We start from the raw sequence: 18355 nt of genomic DNA on the forward strand, positions 1-18355 counted from the left end.
GAACAATATTTAGTCGGGTTTGTTGTCGTTGTGTATATTGTAGTCTTGTGAATCCAGGCGGAAAACAAGAAATAAACAGCCAACGTACAAATAAATTTACCCAAGTGTATTTGCACATCACGAAGAATGGAAACAACACGGCAACAACCACATCCAAGATAAGATGAAGAAACAAGATGCTTCCGAAAATATAAACACATATCTGAACGCATACATACTCACGGGAAGATCACATTGTTCAAACGGTTGGCTATTGTTAGCCATCTAACTAGCTGCTAACCACCGTGGGCTAGCTAGCTTAGCTTCTAGTTGCGTCGATGGTAAGCCAAAGTAATCTGATAGCAACCCGTAGTTAGCCTACAGAGCCATACCGCGTGACGTCATATACGCGATACACCGACGTCACGATGTTCACAACTGATGAGTACCGTTCACCACTACTCCGCGTCTCGTCCGCAAGCTAGTAAAAGCGTGTAAAATCAAAATATAGGCCAACACAGCTGAACTAGTCACGTCCGCCCGCACTGTGAGTGCAGAGTTCCGACCAGTAGGCACTGCACACGTGTAGTTAGGTAACAAACACAAGTGGGTTTCTTCACAGCGACAACAAAAAAACGAAACTGCAACGACGAAATCAGCAACAACAAGAAAAGAAACGGAAGAAACAAAAACAAGTGCCGCAGAGCGACAGCGCTCAACTGACGTATACTGTAGCCAGCTATTCTTCTGATAAACTCACTGGCAACCGAATCAAGTGCGCCCTCCCGCCACCGCGTTGATAGGCTTTGCTATACCGGTAGTACAGTAATAAAGATATAGCTGTGTAGCTTTAATGACTTCACTATATTAACGTTATCATGAATATGCGTCGAGCGCGAGCGTAGTGGTGGTGGTGGGGGAGGGTGGGGGAGGGTGGGGCGGCTGAAGAGGGCTCCAATAGCAAAAGCAGTTCAGTCCTTTGTTAACAGTCAACAAATCCATGTTTAACCCTCCCCTTGAGGGTCAAAAGGTTATCAGACACTTACTCTTCGCACGTCAGTGGAAAGCACATTTCATGATACTTTCAATAAAGCCATAAAAATGGTAGGTCACCGCCAAAACAAAAAAGCTTTTCAATCGCTCCGTCAGACCATGTCCTCAGAAAATGTCTAAAATGATAAATGCTTTTCCTACCATGATGCTATACACCGACTATCACGACCCTAGGTCGAGCCGTTTAGAGCCCCAGCTCGACATGCCAGCCTGTTTTCGGATTCCCCCCCCACGTCCGACAATCGTGACCGAACGTCGAGCGTTAAGATTTGTGCCCAACTGTTGACCCACGGCCGGACGCACGATCATGCGATTCTACAAGCTGCATCTGACTATGTCAGATGAGCTAAAGATAGCGGGATAAAAGAATATGACAAACAAACAATGATCAGCGCGCCTTCGCAGCCGCGCCAACATTTCTATAGCAAAACATAACTTACGAAACCATGTACGAACGACACGCACTTCATAATACGTAGTATTTACATAAATATTAACGCAAATTGCGAATTATTAAGGAAATTTTACGAGGGGAAAAATATTTAATAAAAATGCAACAATTCCTTGGTCGAGTGCTTAATATATCACATCATTGGGACCATTAAAATAAAAAACAACGGAGCATATAGAATGGGTAAACGCAGTATGTTGCCACCTCGACTGCTAGGTGACGTTGCTTGATTATCTACCGCGACATAATTTAATTAAAGGATTTAATGATTAATAATCCTTACCAGCGCATACACTTTTGTATACGATACTCAAAACCTCATAGTTTTGTAAAAAGGCGGTTTCCTTATTTGATCAAACCAACAATATCACACACTCCAATCAACGAGCATAAAATCATAGTATAGACTAAATCCACAGTAACTGGAGCTTGGATCATTGCGCGTTTGAAGCTATATTGCGTATAGTGCGTTGCACGGGTTACTACTATTCAAGAGAGGACAATACATATTATTACCTCCGCCAAGGGGTTGGCAGGAGGTTATGTTTTCACCGGCGTGTGTTGTGGCTTTGTCGTTTTGGTTTGTTTTGTACAGCCTATTAAAAAAGTTATGGATGTAATTGTCCATGATAGGTCAGAAATGGGGTAACTTAGAATTGATTACATTTTGGTGGTGATCCGGAATTAATTAATTAATAAAATTTTCAGAATAGGTCAGAAATGGGGTAACTTAGAATTGATTACATTTTGGTGGTGATCCGGAATTAATTAATTAATAAAATTTTCAGAATAGGTCAGAAATGGGGTAACTTAGAATTGATTACATTTTGGTGGTGATCCGGAATTAATTAATTAATAAAATTTTCAGAATAGGTCAGAAATGGGGTAACTTAGAATTGATTACATTTTGGTGGTGATCCGGATCCAATTAATTAATAAAAAATTTCAGTGAGAGAATTGAGCTGCCTTGGCGGAGGTCTGCGCTTTCCGAGTGCTCTAGTTTATAAGTATTATCCTCTTTTGTCATAATATAACGGGTACCGCAACTATAAAATCACACGAACGCTATAAATGGCCAAATTCGACTACCACATACACTTGAATCGAAATCCGAGCATCCCACACTCACTACCATATTGTAACCAAGCTTGTCGTTACAGATAATATCAGGAGTTAATAAAGACAAACCTTTGTCTTTATTAACTCCTGATAATATCCGTTGCAATAATACTGTTGTGATGATACCAGGTTACCGAGGGCCATGTGATGGAAGACAGACACGAATATCTCAGCAGTAGAGCCGACAGGCACCGCAAAGTGACAATAGTTGTAACGGGAAAAATGGCGCAGCGCTAAACGGCAGCAAGCGAATGACACCCACTGCCTGCTATGAGCCATGATAGATTTTGTGGCGATTCATCTCTGATACATCATCGAGATGGTGTTGCATGGCAGAAAAACAAGCATTGCGACAATGGAGGCACGAATATTGAGACAGTGGTGGGAGTTGTAACCTATTTATACGGTGGGGTTACAGATAGTGAGGTGGGTTCATGGCTACAATGACGGTGGGTTCACGGGCTATTGAGACGGTAGGGTCACGACGTCTGAGGTGGTGTCACGACTACTGAGGTGGGGTCGGCCACAACGTCTGAGGTGGGGTCACAAACAGTGCTACGGTGGTGTCACGGTGGGGTCACAAACAGTGCTATGGTGGGGTCACGACTATTGAGGTGGGGTTCACAAACTGTGATACAGTGGGGTCACAAACAGTCATAAGGTAGGGTCACGGCTATTGAGACAGTGTGGTCACTGCTATTGAGACAGTGTGGTCAGGTGGCATAACTACTAACATGCCGAGCACAGGCAACAGCAAAACACAAATCTGCATATAAATATATCACTTGAAAATGATAACTTGGTAAATAACAAATCTGTATTAAAACAGCAAATATGCAAGTGCTATTATCTCCTTCTATACGCTACACAATTCACACATTTTGGTATTCGTTTGATGAATGATACAATCACGTTAAATATCACCTCTTCTGAAATGCGCCAATGAAACGTTATTGTTTGCGTGTACACCCTGGAATCTGTGGTGCCACCAGTACGAACTGGACGTGAATCACATAGAATAGCAACCGACCCCTGCTTTGCATAAGTGCATCCGCGGGAATGATACCAACTATATCACAAATTTTGCAACACGACCACCACGCGTATAATCATATGGAATAAGAAATCGTCCCTTATGTCTATAATTTATCGTAGCGATCGCCAGGATTTACCAGGAGCATTTAGAATGCACTTTCGGCAACGACATCTTTGTCTGACATATCGAGGGTTACAGTCAACTTCCAGGCGAGCATGGCTTTGCCACTGAATAACCTGATGTGACATACCAGGAAGAAGAGCTCACAATGGTAACAACTGCTGCAACCACTGTTTCGTCACATATAGACCTGTACGAAAGTTCACATACGAACCACTGTCATGACAAACACTTGAATGACAATGCTTAGACCTACTACTACTACACTTGATTATGCCTAGCTCTGATTATGCTTTGCTTGTCGCCGACACAGAAATTAATAATCGCTTTTTTTCATCCACCTGTATATATATATATGTACATATAGACCGGACCGCGTCAATCCGGCACCTGATAGTCGGTAACCTTCAGCGATCCAGCATAAATTCAAACTGGCAGTCTTTAGTTTGTGGAGCTGCCACTCGGTGGCACCACCATTCCCCGTGACATATAAACAAACATTGTTTACATGTGCGATCGTTACTCCCACTGGTCTGTGTTTATTTTTGGCTATCATTTATAATTACCCTTCAATATTGCAGTTCAAAGGCAAAGAGGTGGTGTGGTATTGATATTTTTCGTGATATTTATCTGACCTTCAGTGGTAAAGGAATTTTCAGTCGTCTGGTACTGACCTGGTTCAGAGGGTACCAGATAACTGGGGTCCAACGTGCAGTAGTCTCAGGTTAATGCTTTAGCCTCATAGCAAATAGAGTGACTCTAACTGAGTGCATAATTTCGTGTAGCAGCATTTTTCAGTCTACAACACTATACTGCAGCGCAACCTGGTGTCAGAGTGAGCAGGTCATGATGAATTTTCATGTTATCCGAATATGTTCCTACAAAAATTACAGTGATAAAACTAAACTTTGCAGTTTCCTTGAAATAAAATGCTCTGGAAACCACCAAATGCTCTGGTTCCGCGAACTACATTTCCTCTGTCGAACACCAGAGCTTATTGGTTCATGTGCGAAAGACACCTCATTCTCATGAATGATTATAGGATCTGTGCCCCTTACAGCATACCTTCACCCTTGCAGCTTATAGTACTGTGAAACAGCATCACCATTTAGTTTGTGACTAGAGTACTCGAAGCTGAGGGTATAGGTAAGCACACTAGCCATCATCTTTGCACATTATGATAAATACTGTGTATAATATATATATATATATATATACGGTGTACACATACATACTGTTTATAGGCCCAACACTTTGTGTTTGTGTAATATTATATTCAGAAAACCACAGTACCTGCAAACGACAACAGATAGACAGCTACACTGAGATAGGAGCTATTTTACACACGTTGTAAGAATCCTAGCTGCAGTTGGGGAATTCCTGTGCTCTCAACATTTCTCTCATCTGATAGATAATATGTAAGTGAACCAATAGGAATATAACTCACTGTAAGCAAACGATCGTACAGAGGCAGACCCAATCTATGTACATAAACCTACATTCCCATAGCTAGCTGCCTACCTAGCTGATCCTTTCTACTCTTTCATTTTCTCGACTCAAAGGCACAACCTTCCTTTCGAACATCTCTACTAATGAGCACAATAAAGATGGTTGCTTTCTCTCCTGCTGTCAAATAAAAACCACTCAAAAAGCGCTAAAACACTGGAACTAGTAAAGAGTAAAACCTCATCATCCGAGCAACAAGACTATCACATTTACGTTCCACAAGATGGCAGCAGGTGTCAACGATGTCTTTGGTCAGGTGCATCGCCTTTCAGAAAAGAATCGGTTTGTTGGCTGTCACGTCCTTGACAAACTGTGAGAAGCGCTTGACAAACCGCGGATACTCGCGCTTGTAGACAGCCCTGATGACGGTGGCCGGTGCCCAGCCTCCAGGGTTAACTGCAATCGAACAGTAACACATTATTATTTCAAGTGCAGCTCATTATCCGACCTCCTTTATTCGGCCACGTCGGGACCGGCACCCATCCGGATATGGGATTTGGCCGGATATGAGAGTTATGCTCAAACACAGCATTTCTATGCAGTTCAGTAGGGTTTATGCATGTGATAATGTATTTACTCGTTGCTATGATTATTTGTAACAAACTGTCGTGTCTTATGCTTTATATGAAATGGAAATAAAATAAAATAAAAAAGAAATTTTACCGGAGGCATAGCGAACACGAGCTGACAACACACACACGCACACATGTGCACGCGCACACACACGCAAACACACGTACGGTTGGTACATCGCGCGAGTTTTGAGCGAGATTTTTAGGTGGAAATGAATGAAAAACAGAGAACATACACTGCGAGATCGCGGCCGGTTAATAGAGATTTCCGGATAACGGATGGCCGGATAAAGGAGGTCGGACTGTACAACAAACACACTGCTATACACTATCAAGCTATAAATGAGTATGTAGGAGGCCTTCCTATTTGTCATAGAGAGACATGCAGAGGTTACACAGATGTAGTGCAGGGATGGAGATGCTAGAAACACATGGATGTAATGCAGGGATGCAACAGTCACATAAGAGTGAAATACAGGATAGGTAGGAACCACATAGAGAAGCGGCAGATCAAAAACATAGGGAATATGCAGGAACCACATTGGGGGAGGAGGCAGGCACCACATAGGGGAAGACTGGAACAACAGAAGATAGGCAGTGATTATACTTGTGATTCACAAGTATACACAACACGGTACAATATTACAGTGTAAGCGCGAGAGAGGGGACGCGCAGACACGAGAAGCCCTCCTACCGTCGGCTGTGTAGGTGATGCGGGTGCGGATGTGATCTCTCGTCAGCTGCTCAACCTCTGACGGCGGATCGATCATCGTCTGACAGATGAACGCCACATTCAGGTGGATGCGCACACACTTTACAACCTAACGAGAAGAACAAGAATGAGTGCACGTGGCAACACTCGATAGACAGTAGTACCATTGTTCCATACTGGTATTTTACATTGCCATTCGTTGTACATTGACTGTAGTAGATTGATACTTGGTGACATACTTGGTGTACGTACAGAGAAGTGTAAGCCACAGAACCTACACACATGAAAATTTTTCATGTAATAGAAATAGATCTATCTATATAGGATGTGAATAGTAGTACTGCAATGTGAAAGTAATATAATAATAGAAGCATAATTGGAGCGTAAATGCAACTGAAATTGAGTGGTGATTGCCATGCTTTGCTTGCCGTACTACTGGTGCTAACAGTGCATTACATGCTCGCCAGGGAAAAAAATATAATTTATTTTTCGGAGGCTACTTTTCAAGCTCGCGTGGATTAAAATAGCACTCTAAAATTTGGTTTTCATTGAACTCTATGCAAATTTCCGGGGGCTCTTTTTGGCATTTCCGAGGCTCTTTTTGGCATTTCGGGGGCTAAATCGCCCCGAGCCCCCGTGTATTTTTTTCACTGATACTCGCACTGCATGACGCTCCCTATTTGTATCTCTAAACGTTAAAAGCCGTACAAACTCACAGCACACCTACTGCTCATATTAATAAAATATATCCTTCCCGCGCCTTCGTACGCATAGCGCATGGCTACAGGCGCATAGGGCGGTGCCTATCTCCGTTTCAGTAACCCTGAGGCCCCGCAGCTCAGCTTTCACAGTAAATGCTACAGTAGGGGGTTAGTCCACTGGTAGCACTGCGAGTTAACTTGCCACACTATCTCTATTTGCTGAATGCTAAGCAGAGAAGCCGTGTGTACCATTTTTCAAGTCTTTGGTATGAACCGGCCGGGAGTTGAACCCCCGACCTTCCCCATACGAGGCGAGACACTGCTCATATTGCCGGCAAACATTTCTGCGGCAAAATTACAAAATCTCTTCGGGGAACCACATGCCACCACACAAGCCTACACCGTCCCAGGCAAAACCAGTCATATGCGATCTCAACAAACCAACTGAAGCCACACTAGTGACTAGTCCAGGGAATCGCCCATCCCCCGCCAGCCTTCTTCTTCTCGGGTCACTACACTACACTCGTCCTGGCCACCGCATCACACAGGACCTGACACGGTGCGGCCACAGACGCGTTCACGTCGTAGCCCCTGTCAGGTTTCCCACCAGTGAAAAAAATACACGGGGGCTCGGGGCGATTTAGCCCCCGAAATGCCAAAAACAGCCCCCGTAAATTTGCATAGAGTTCAATGCAAACCAAATTTTAGAGTGCTATTTTCATGCACGCGAGCTTGAAAAGTAGCCCCCGAAAAATAAATTTTTTCCGCTGTTTCCACCTGCGAATCGCTTCTAACGCAGCACACACGTACTACTGCTGACTGACCCGCCAGCAGAGGATACGCGCGCGGGCACGCCAGAGGGCGCCACTCACGCGGACAGCTGGGATGGCTCGGTCGAGTAGTTGACGACGCAGTCCAGATCGGCTGCGCCTCCTCGTCCTCCTCGTCCCTCACCTGCCGGATCTGTGACCAGAAGAGCGAGTCGGCAGCGGCGACGTCGATGGCGCAGCACGCGCCGGTGCAGGGCCTGGTGGGTGATGCTGGTGTCGGGCGAGAGCGTCTCGATCGACACGCGACGAGTCGCAGTGTCACTGCCACACGAGGACGCGCGCAAAACAAACAGACACGGTGGTTAGGGGTCAGCAGTGCAACTGCACACGCCGCAAACAACAGACATCGGGTGGTTAGGGTCAGCCGTCAGTTTCCTGCACACCCGGGAGGAGCTCCGCGCAAACAAACAAACAGCGGTGGTAGGGTCAGCGTCACTGCACACCGAGCGCCAAACAAACACACGGTGGTTAGGGTAAGCGTCACTGCACACACCGACGCGCAAAACAAACACACGGTGGTTAGGGTCAGGCGTCACTGCACACGGCGGCAACAAAGCGAGACACGGTGGTTAGGGTCAGCGTCACTGCAACACGCTGCGCAAACGTCGGCGGGAGAGAGAGGAAACACACGGTGGTTAGGGTCAGCGTCAGCTGGCACCACACGGCGCAAACAAACACACGGTGGTAGGGTCAGCGTCACCTGCAGCACGGACGCGCACACACAACACGACGCGGTCGTTAGGCGTCAGCGTCACTGCACACGCGCGAAACAAACACACGGTGGTTAGGGGTCAGCGTCACTGCACCACGCGCGCACGAAGACAAACACACGGTGGTTAGGCGGTGCAGCGTCACGGCACACGGCGCAGAGACCCCAAATACAAACGAAAGCACGGGTGGGTTAGGGTCAGCGTCACTGCCACTAGCACGCGCAACAAAACACACGGTGGTTAGCGGTCACGCTCACCTGCCCACACACGGCGCAGTAAACAAACCACACGATGGTTAAGCGGTCAGCGTCACTGCAACACGCGCGCAAAACTCAAACACGACGGTTCTAGGGTCCAGACCGCGTCACATGCACACACACGGCCGCGTAAACAAACACACCGGTTGGTTAGGGTCACGCGTCACTGCACACGCGGCGCGCCAAACAAACACGGTGTTAGGGTCAGCGTCACTTGCACACGCGCAGCAAAGCCAAACACGACGGTTAGGTCTAGCGTCACTGCACAGCACACGCCGCCGGTAAACAAACAGCACGGTGGTTAGGGTCAGCGTTCACTGCACACCGCTAGCAAAAAAAACGACGGTGGTTAGGGTCAGCGTACTTGCAACGCGCACAAAACAAACACCGACGGTTAGCGGTGCAAGCGTCACTGCACACTACATCGCGTAAACAAACACACGATGGTTAGGGGTCGCGTCACTGCAGCCGCGCACAAACAAACACACGGTGGTAGCGGTCAAGCGTCATGCACACGCGCGCGAACAAACAACACGTTGTTAGGGGGGGGAGCGGGCAGAGAGGGTGCGGGTAGGGGACGGGGAGGAGGGGAGGGAGAGGGAGGAGGAGGGAGGAGGGGGGGAAGGGCGGGGCAGAGCGAGGAGAAGCGGAGGAGAGGGGAGGGGGGAGAGACGAGAAGAGAGGAGCGGAGACGGAGGGCGGAGGAGGAGGGAGAGGGGGGGAAGGAGAGAGGAGGGAGGGGAAGGGGGAGTAAAGGAGAGGAGAGGGAAGAGGGGAGGAGGAGTAGTAGAGGGGAGCAGGGGCAGCGTCACTGCACACGAGCGCGCAAAACAAACGAAACACGGTGGTTAGGGTCAGCGTCATCTGCACACACGCGGCGCAAAACAAACACACGGTGGTTAGCGGTCACGCATCAGCTGCACACGCGCGAAAACAACAAACACGGTGGTTAGGTCAAGCGTCAGCTGCACACGGGCGCACAAACAACACACACGGTGGCTTAAGCGTCCCAGTGTCACCGCACAGCGACGCAAACAAACCACACGGTCCGGTTAGGTCAGCGTCACTGCACACGAGCGCGCAAACAACCACACGGTGGTTAGTCAGCGTCATGCTGCACACGTGCGCAAACAACACACGGTGTTAGGGTCAGCGTACTTGCAACGCGCGAAAACAAACAAACACGGTGGTTAGCGCGTCAGGCGTGCACTGCACGAACGCGCGCAATACAAACAAACACGGTGGTTAGGCGTCAGCAGTCACTGCACGCGCGCGGGCGCTAAAAACAAACAAACACATTGGTAGGCTCAGCGTCACCGCACACGGCGCAAACACCAGCACATGCGGTGGTTAGCGGTCCAGCCGTCACTGCACACATACGCGCAACGACAAACACAACACGTGGCGTTAGGGTCAGCGTCACTGCACACGCGCGCAAACAAACACACGGTGGTTAGGGTCAGCGTCACTGCACACGCGCGCAAACAAACACACGGTGGTTAGGGTCAGCGTCACTGCACACGCGCGCAAACAAACACGGTGGTTAGGGTCAGCGTCACTGCACACACGCGCACACACACGCAAACAGACACGGTGGTTAGGGTTAGCTAACTATCGTGACACTTACTTAGATAACCACAAACTGGACGTGAAACGCGCACAGTTGTTATTATTAGCACACACTGTATATTATTATTGGTGCATCACATACAGAGTATATACATCACAGCTGGCGGTACATCAAGCACACGATAATTGACCCATCTGCCTGGCAAAAATGCTCCCCCCCCCTGTGGATATTGTTGCTTCATAGGTCAGCTCAGCTTGTTTGTACATGTACATGCACGCATACACACACAAATATCGAGTTTGCAGCACTTCATCACTAGGCTGTGTTTTTAGAATGTGATATCGTGACACCAAATTGATAGCGATGCCTCCAAATCATGCCAGGGAAACAGGTGAATGACGTGTAAGTCAATGTTATATCAAGCAAATGATGGTCGAAGGGAAACTAAAGTTACTTCGAGAAAACGATAGTTAGAGCAGAAGCAATAGCTAGTGCTAACCTAATTGCCTGGTGGTACCATAGGAACGAACACTAGCTAATTCTATTACACGATGGTAATTACATAAAAACCAGCGCTATAACTCAAGTGCGCGGTAACAACTAACATTACCTCAAGCAGAATATAACCACAGACGAATCAACAAAGCGCGTGCCACTCTATCTGAATGCAATCTTTGCAACAGGTTCTACTATGTATACACAAAACAACAAAATGAATGAATGAACACCGTTTACACGCAGACGACTTACGATCCCAGTCCATTCTGATGCTGGGGTCGTAGAAGTAGTGGCAAAGCTCATGAGCGGTGACACCTTGTACTGTCTGTACTGCTCTGAGAGGGTCCAATACAAGACCATCCTCTTCCAACTCCAGCCTATACACCTGTCGTACAGTGAGTAAGACAGCAGGCTCAATACACACACCTACGCCAGCATAAAGATTATAGTGTACTCGATGGCTAGCATGCTAATGTACTAGCATATACTAGATTGCTAGAGAGTAATGTACTAATGTTAGACTGCTAGTGATCTAATGTATTAGAGTGGTGGATTGCTAGTAAGCTGATGTATTAGAGTGCTAGATTGCTAGAGTGCTAATTCATTAACTGGCTAGACTGCTAGAGGGCCAATGTACTAGAGTGCTACAGTACAAATGTACCAGAGAGGTAGTACTACCAGATGGCATATAAGGCTTACCTATATAACCGTGACAGCGTATCTAAATGAAACTGCAGTCGTGGTGATGACTCAATATACTCATACCTCATTATCAAAGGGGATACACTTTTCTGTTTATATTGCTTAACAAACTGCAGAAGTGGTGATAATTATTTCATAATGAAAGAGGATATTCATTTTCTTCAACGTGGCTCAACAAACTGCAGACGTCCTGATGATTACTCAACAATCAGAGCGGATTTTCTTTTCCTTCCACGTTTCTTAACAAGCTAGCGTGGCGTCATGTTGAGTTAGTAGGGCTCATAGGGTCTATGTCCCCCAGGGTACTGCCGGAACGTACCCTGGGTACGGTCCGGTATACCGGTGCGTAACCCTGGTCACTATTTGATATGGTTAGGGTTAGGATTAGGGTTAGGGTTAGGGTTAGGATTAGGGTTAGGGTTCGGGTTAGGATTAGGGTTAGGGTTAGGGTTAGGATTAGGGTTAGGATTAGGGTTAGGGTTAGGGTTAGGATTAGGGTTAGGGTTAGGGTTAGGGAGTAGGCGACTCCCTAGACTCGTTAGTGGAGTAGGCGAGGTACGGTCCGGCATATTAGATAGTACCAGGGTTCGTTCCGGTATACCGGATCGTACCCAGGGTACGCTCCGGCAGTACCCCAGGGGACATAGACCCTCTCAGCGTTAGTAGGCAAAGTGCCAGAGGATCATACCTTCATTCCACCGTCGTCTGCTATGCATTCCCAGTTTCCCTTGTTGAGTCCACAGCCAGCTCTGAGCAGATTGATGTGCTCAGCCACCATCTTATCAATCTGTTAACATGCATTTGCAATTACAAACATTGCATACTCACAACAGCCATACACATCACAAGAAGCCTCCTTTAAAAGATTTTCGCTGAATAAAAACGAAAAAATATTCGTTCATCAAATGCCATGCCCAGCAACTATGGTATGGTTTAAAAAAAGCCAGCCACACATTAGTGAATCCAACAACAATGTCTGCCGCCGTCTTTGTAATTTACGACCCTTGTGTCTCTAATGTAACACAATGTGCTTGCTTGCGCGAGATGCTCTGATGTTCTCCATTTACGCGATTATAGAATTACCTGGTTTAACAAATGTTTCCGTTCTTCAACAATACGCAAGCGAGTACAGTAAAAACCCGCGTATAAGAACATAGATTTTTCCAAGTTAGCCTCAATAGGTTCTTATATAAATGGTGCTTACTGAAAAATTAGGCTCAAAAGGTTCTTAAATAGGTTCTTAATTGTTTCTACTTTTAATATGTATAAGCTTATACTTGATTCAAATTGTGTTAAAATTTTCTTACAAGGACTGCAATTTTTGCTAATTAATACCCATGATGGGCTACAGTGTAAGTTTTTCAGTGCTTACCATACTGTATGATACAGTATGTATCCAAGGAAATAAAACAACATGCCAAAAAATGGAGGAGAAAAAAATGGGAAAAAAACATGGAAAATTAAGAACCTACTTTAAAATCTTAGCCTAAAACAGGTTCTTATGTAAAGGGGTCTAAATGGGAAATTTTAGCCTAACATGTTCTTAAAATCTATGTTCTTATACGCGGGTTTTTACTGTATGTCATTCGTTGAACAAGCTACGATAAAATACACGTGGCAGCCACTGAATCCAAGCCAACAAGAATGAAAGCAATTATTTACACAAAACCAGCTGCTATAGTGAGCATGGGGAAGCATCAGCAACCCTGAAAATCCTTTACTGTTCTCTTGTCGCACATACCTCTGGAGTCAATCTGGTTTTCGATGGCATTGGCAGAGGTGGTGGTGCTGACGGAAGTGCGACCACGTTTCTGTGTCGCAGCAACTAATGTGGATAGAGAAAGCTGTCATAAGTATCACATAATGTGTGACGCGTAGTCGTTCGAGAAAGAAAAGTTGTGCATCAAGCTTCTTTACGCTTAATATCGTGGTTTATGTAACCGCCAATGAAGCAAAATATAAATGAAAATCAAAATTAAATGGCCTCAAGTGATCTTTCATTGACACCGACTAAAAAAATACCTACCTGCAAATTAAAATGAAGTATACTGTTTTGTTACTATTTAAAGCATGACAGGAGCTGCTATACAAAACACAAATGGTTCAGTTTTACATTTATTTAGACGACGTTATTGTGGGTCATTGACCATGGTAAATTTATCTTTTATTTTCACCTCTGGCATTAGCAAATATAAGTATTTTCTCGTAAACCAAATTAATAGAAAAAGCAGTTAGTTGCAGAAAAAATCCTCTTGAGTCTCTCACTGAATGAGGACACGGAAATGGAACACCATAATGGAAGATATAATCCTCCTCATTTGATTCAGCCATTGTCATCAATGATCTTAACATCTGACGAGTGTGACTAAGACGTTGGAAAGATTTAACTTACGAGTTCATCTTCCTTGTCCTGCTTGTCTAAAGCCGCATCGATTGCATCAAAGAATTCATCCTCTCCTATTGCACAGTACGGTCCCTCCTGCAACGTGCAGCAGCATACCCTTCATGCCTCGACTGACCCATTCATACATGCTTAGTAACTTAGCAGCTTAGCTTTTCAGGACGGCGGGAATACAGCCACGCAGTGCAGGCAGGGATAGTGTCTTGTAGCAGCAGGGACAAAGTCATGAAGTAGGTAATTAGCCATGAGGCAGAGACAGAGTTACGCCATGGGGATAAAGTGACAGGGCAGGGGCAGTTATAGGAAGCAGAGGAGGGATAACGCCACAAGGAAAGAATGAAGTCGTACCCAGTGCATAAATTTTGTCAGAAGGATGGAGTTACTCAGCAAGCATAAACTGATGAGGAAGCAATAAAGTTACACAACCAGCATAAATCGATGAAGGCGAGGACAAAGTTCTTCAGCGCGCATTAAGTCACGTGACACGTATTCATTTCATAAGGCCTGTGTAATTATCATGGCCATATACATTCCGACTATAATAGACCACGATGAAACCATACCTCGTAGTCAGGACCACCGAGAACTATCGGCCTCGTGTTTTTCGCTTCATCTAGCTTTTCATGTGCTTGCTTGTAGAGTTCCTCTGCTTTCTTTCTCCTATCCACCTCCTAAATAGACATGAAGATGCATTACAATAAAAATTTGTAATTGATTTTGACTTTCCAGATGTAATATATACTGTGAGCACAATTAATTTCTACTTGTATAGGACTTGGGTAAACGGGTGCTTCGCTTAAATGGCAAACAATATTTGAAACAGGTTTGTTTGTCTTAGAAAAACAATCATTACGCATTTTAACAGGACAAAGAGGACAGGATTTCAGTTAAACAAGATATTTTCTGCAGAACAACCTTCATTCTTGAGAGAATGTTGTCAAACAATCTTAAACTTAAAAACAAACTGCCAATTCTCGAGTTTTCAGCGGATTCTAAATATAATCAGCTTACAAAACATTTTTAGAGCTTAACTCATGTGTATCGTATGTTGTGTGTATTTTACAGTGTGTGTTGTGTGCAAATACGTGTGCCCATGGGCGTTGAAATGTTTTCACTGCTTAATCGGAACATTTTCACGGTTCCCAATCTGATAAAAGTAGGGACGACCGTATCAGAAAAATAACTCTAGCTAATGCAAGACACCTAAATGTATTTATTCAGCAGGCACAACACACTATAGCTATCGGCTCCATCTCACACAGCTAAGTAGCTAGTAGAAACGCACTATTCGTTCAGACAACATTGCTCATAATCAGTGATAATGCTTACAAGTGCAGTGTTGCAGTGTTAATCACTGTCTGACAGGAACACATCACTGGCTGACAGGAACACATCATTAGCTAACAGGAACACATCACTAGCTGACAGGAACACACGACTGTCTGACAGGAACACATCACTGGCTGACAGGAACACATCATTAGCTAACAGGAACACATCACTAGCTGACAGGAACACACGACTGGCTGACAGGAACACATCACTGGCTGACAGGAACACATCATTAGCTAACAGGAACACATCATTAGCTAACAGGAACACAACACTGGCCGACAGAAACACAACACTGGCCGACAGGAACACAACACCGGCCGACAGAAACACATCACTGGCTGACAGGAACACATCATTAGCTAACAGGAACACATCACTAGCTGACAGGAACACAACACTGGCCAACAGGAACACAACACCGGCCGACAGGAACACAACACCGGCCGACAGGAACACATCGTTGGTTACGACGACTGCGTCGTCCGCGCGCCACGCAGCGCGGTCCTCTACCTTCTCCACTCTTCGTCGCCACAGTTCCTCCCGCTGCGCGACGAGATCGATACAGAACGAGAGCGTCTCGAGGATCCCCGCCGTCGTCGCCTTGAACGTGATCGCCTCGCCACGGAAGTCGATCGAGTGCGAAGCGTGTATGGCCAGCGACTCGTGCGTGCATCCTATAACACGCAACAAATACATGAGACCCACGCGCGCACATGAGATTAGCAAAGAGACTGTCTACATAAACCCAGAAAAGCTGCAATGACTAGGGATCTTGGTTAAAGGAAGTCGTAGGGAATGAGGATTTATCTCCATGGTGCATTATCGCTGTTCAACTAGCAGGAGATGTAGTTAACTTGGGAGTTGGGCAGTGTTGAGGTAGAATTGAAGATTCGAATTCACTTGTTTTGTACGTAAAAACCTTTAGATACCGGCTTTAATGCACTCGCACATATTCATTTCCTCAGTTGTATCTGCATATAAATGCGCCTAACAAAGGTGTCACTACGCACGACTGAAATGTTACGTTTATAACCGTAGCAACAGACCTCAGATGAGCCCAGACGCTCTGCGGCTCTTGTTATAGCAGTGTCCAATATCTGGCACAGACAGTTGAAGTCTTAGAAATGATTTTCACCCCAAGTCCTACACTTGTTGTGTAAAAAAAAGTATAGCATTTTAATTGATTGATTAAAATTTATCAATATGAATAGCATTAATTAATAATTATTATTTTAGAACAAAACTATTCCTGAAATCGTTGTTCATACATTTTTGACTTGGATTATTTGTTTAATGTTACTATGTATACTTCAGTCAACATGTAAACGTTGTGTGTCACATATGTTCAGTATCTATGATTGAGTGTAGTTCACGTGGTCATGAGCAAACCTAGTTTTTGGACGGGGTGATATATAGTACAGTCATTTTTATGTGCGGAATGTTAATTTATCCTATGTGTTTTCTTATAGCTCCTGACATCTTGGATATCGATGACTTCGATGATGAAAACGTAGAGGAGCCACATTTTACCGGAGTAAGGCATCGTGATAAAGGTATCGCTGTCATAATGTTGAATGCATTTATGTACTTTCGAATTCCACATACCTTTTCTGGAATATTAATAGATAAATTGCTGACCCTACATCAATCACGCAAGCTTTTAATTAATATAGGAGCTTAGTATAGGCTACTGTAGGGGTTAGAATTTACACATCTGGTTCATTGCTATCTCAGCATTTGCTCTTATTAATCATTTGTGATAGCCATATTTGCCACCTGATACATTTCACACTGCATTATGATAAGGTAATTAAAATTTTCCTAAATCGGTTGCTGTTTTCAGCAAAGTGGCATTAATTTAACACCAACCAGAGTTTCATAAATAGAATAGATACTTCCAGTGCTCATGTGTTTTCTACACTTGCTGCTGTTAAACCACCTGACTTCACATAATAAACACAACAATAGCAACAACAATAACATTGATAGCGGTGATGTGGATGTTGTTGATGATGAGGATGATGGTGATGATGATGTTGTTGATGATGAGGATGATGGTGATGATGATGTTGTTGATGATGAGGATGATGGTGATGATGATGTTGTTGATGATGAGGATGATGGTGATGATGATGTTGTTGATGATGAGGATGATGGTGATGATGATGTTGTTGATGATGAGGATGATGGTGATGATGATGAAGATGATGATGAGGATGATGGTGATGATGATGTTGTTGATGATGAGGATGATGGTGATGATGATGAAGATGATGATGAGGATGATGGTGATGATGATGAAGATGATGGTGACGATGATTATGACAATAATACAATAATTACTAACAATATCAGGTTCAGCACCCAATAATCTGCCACCTTATGTATATCAACCTATGACTTGACTTGAAGGTGATGTGTACGCAACTGTTTCAGCAAACATTTTTTTTATTGCAGAGAGAGAGAGCGAGAGAGAGGAAGAGAGAGAGGAGGCGAGAAAGAGAAAGAGAGAGAGAGAGAGAGAGAGAGAGAGAGAAGAGAAGAAGAGAGAGACGAGAGAGAGAGAGAGAGGAGAGAGGGGGCGAGAGAGAGAGAAAGAGAGAGAGAGAGAGAGAGAGAGAGAGTCAGTCAGACTAAATTGTTTATAAACAAATTACACCCACACGGCGCGCTACTGTATCAGTTACGTTATCGATTGAAATGTACATTCCGATTTCGCCGCGCGGCGTCCAAACTTTCGACGAAGATGGCGGGCAGAGTACGTACAGATTTCTTCAATGTCGGGGAGGATCAACACATTTCG

At 44.9% G+C, this 18355-nt stretch overlaps 1 protein-coding gene across 2 annotated transcripts in view; it reads right to left on the reverse strand.

The window, feature by feature from the left end:
* Positions 1-3397: 3397 nt before the first annotated feature.
* LOC106814882 (collagen type IV alpha-3-binding protein-like) overlaps positions 3398-18355 on the reverse strand; it is a 21381-nt gene continuing 6423 nt past the window's right edge. Inside the window, exons 6-13 of one of the 2 annotated variants that reach the window (XM_014819255.1) lie at positions 14781-14888; positions 14209-14295; positions 13558-13641; positions 12505-12603; positions 11367-11499; positions 8123-8340; positions 6531-6657; positions 3398-5660 (exon numbers count right to left, since the gene is read on the reverse strand). In XM_014819255.1, the coding sequence (XP_014674741.1) occupies positions 5533-5660; positions 6531-6657; positions 8123-8340; positions 11367-11499; positions 12505-12603; positions 13558-13641; positions 14209-14295; positions 14781-14888 (984 nt within the window). In that variant the 3' untranslated portion in view covers positions 3398-5532. Of the gene's footprint in view, positions 5661-6530; positions 6659-8122; positions 8341-11366; positions 11500-12504; positions 12604-13557; positions 13642-14208; positions 14296-14780; positions 14889-18355 lie in introns of both variants that reach the window. The other variant, XM_014819256.1, reaches the window with a different exon arrangement.

This window comes from Priapulus caudatus, unplaced genomic scaffold (assembly GCF_000485595.1).
Source record: "Priapulus caudatus unplaced genomic scaffold, Priapulus_caudatus-5.0.1 Scaffold996, whole genome shotgun sequence".
NCBI classification, from domain to species: domain Eukaryota; kingdom Metazoa; phylum Priapulida; class Priapulimorpha; order Priapulimorphida; family Priapulidae; genus Priapulus; species Priapulus caudatus.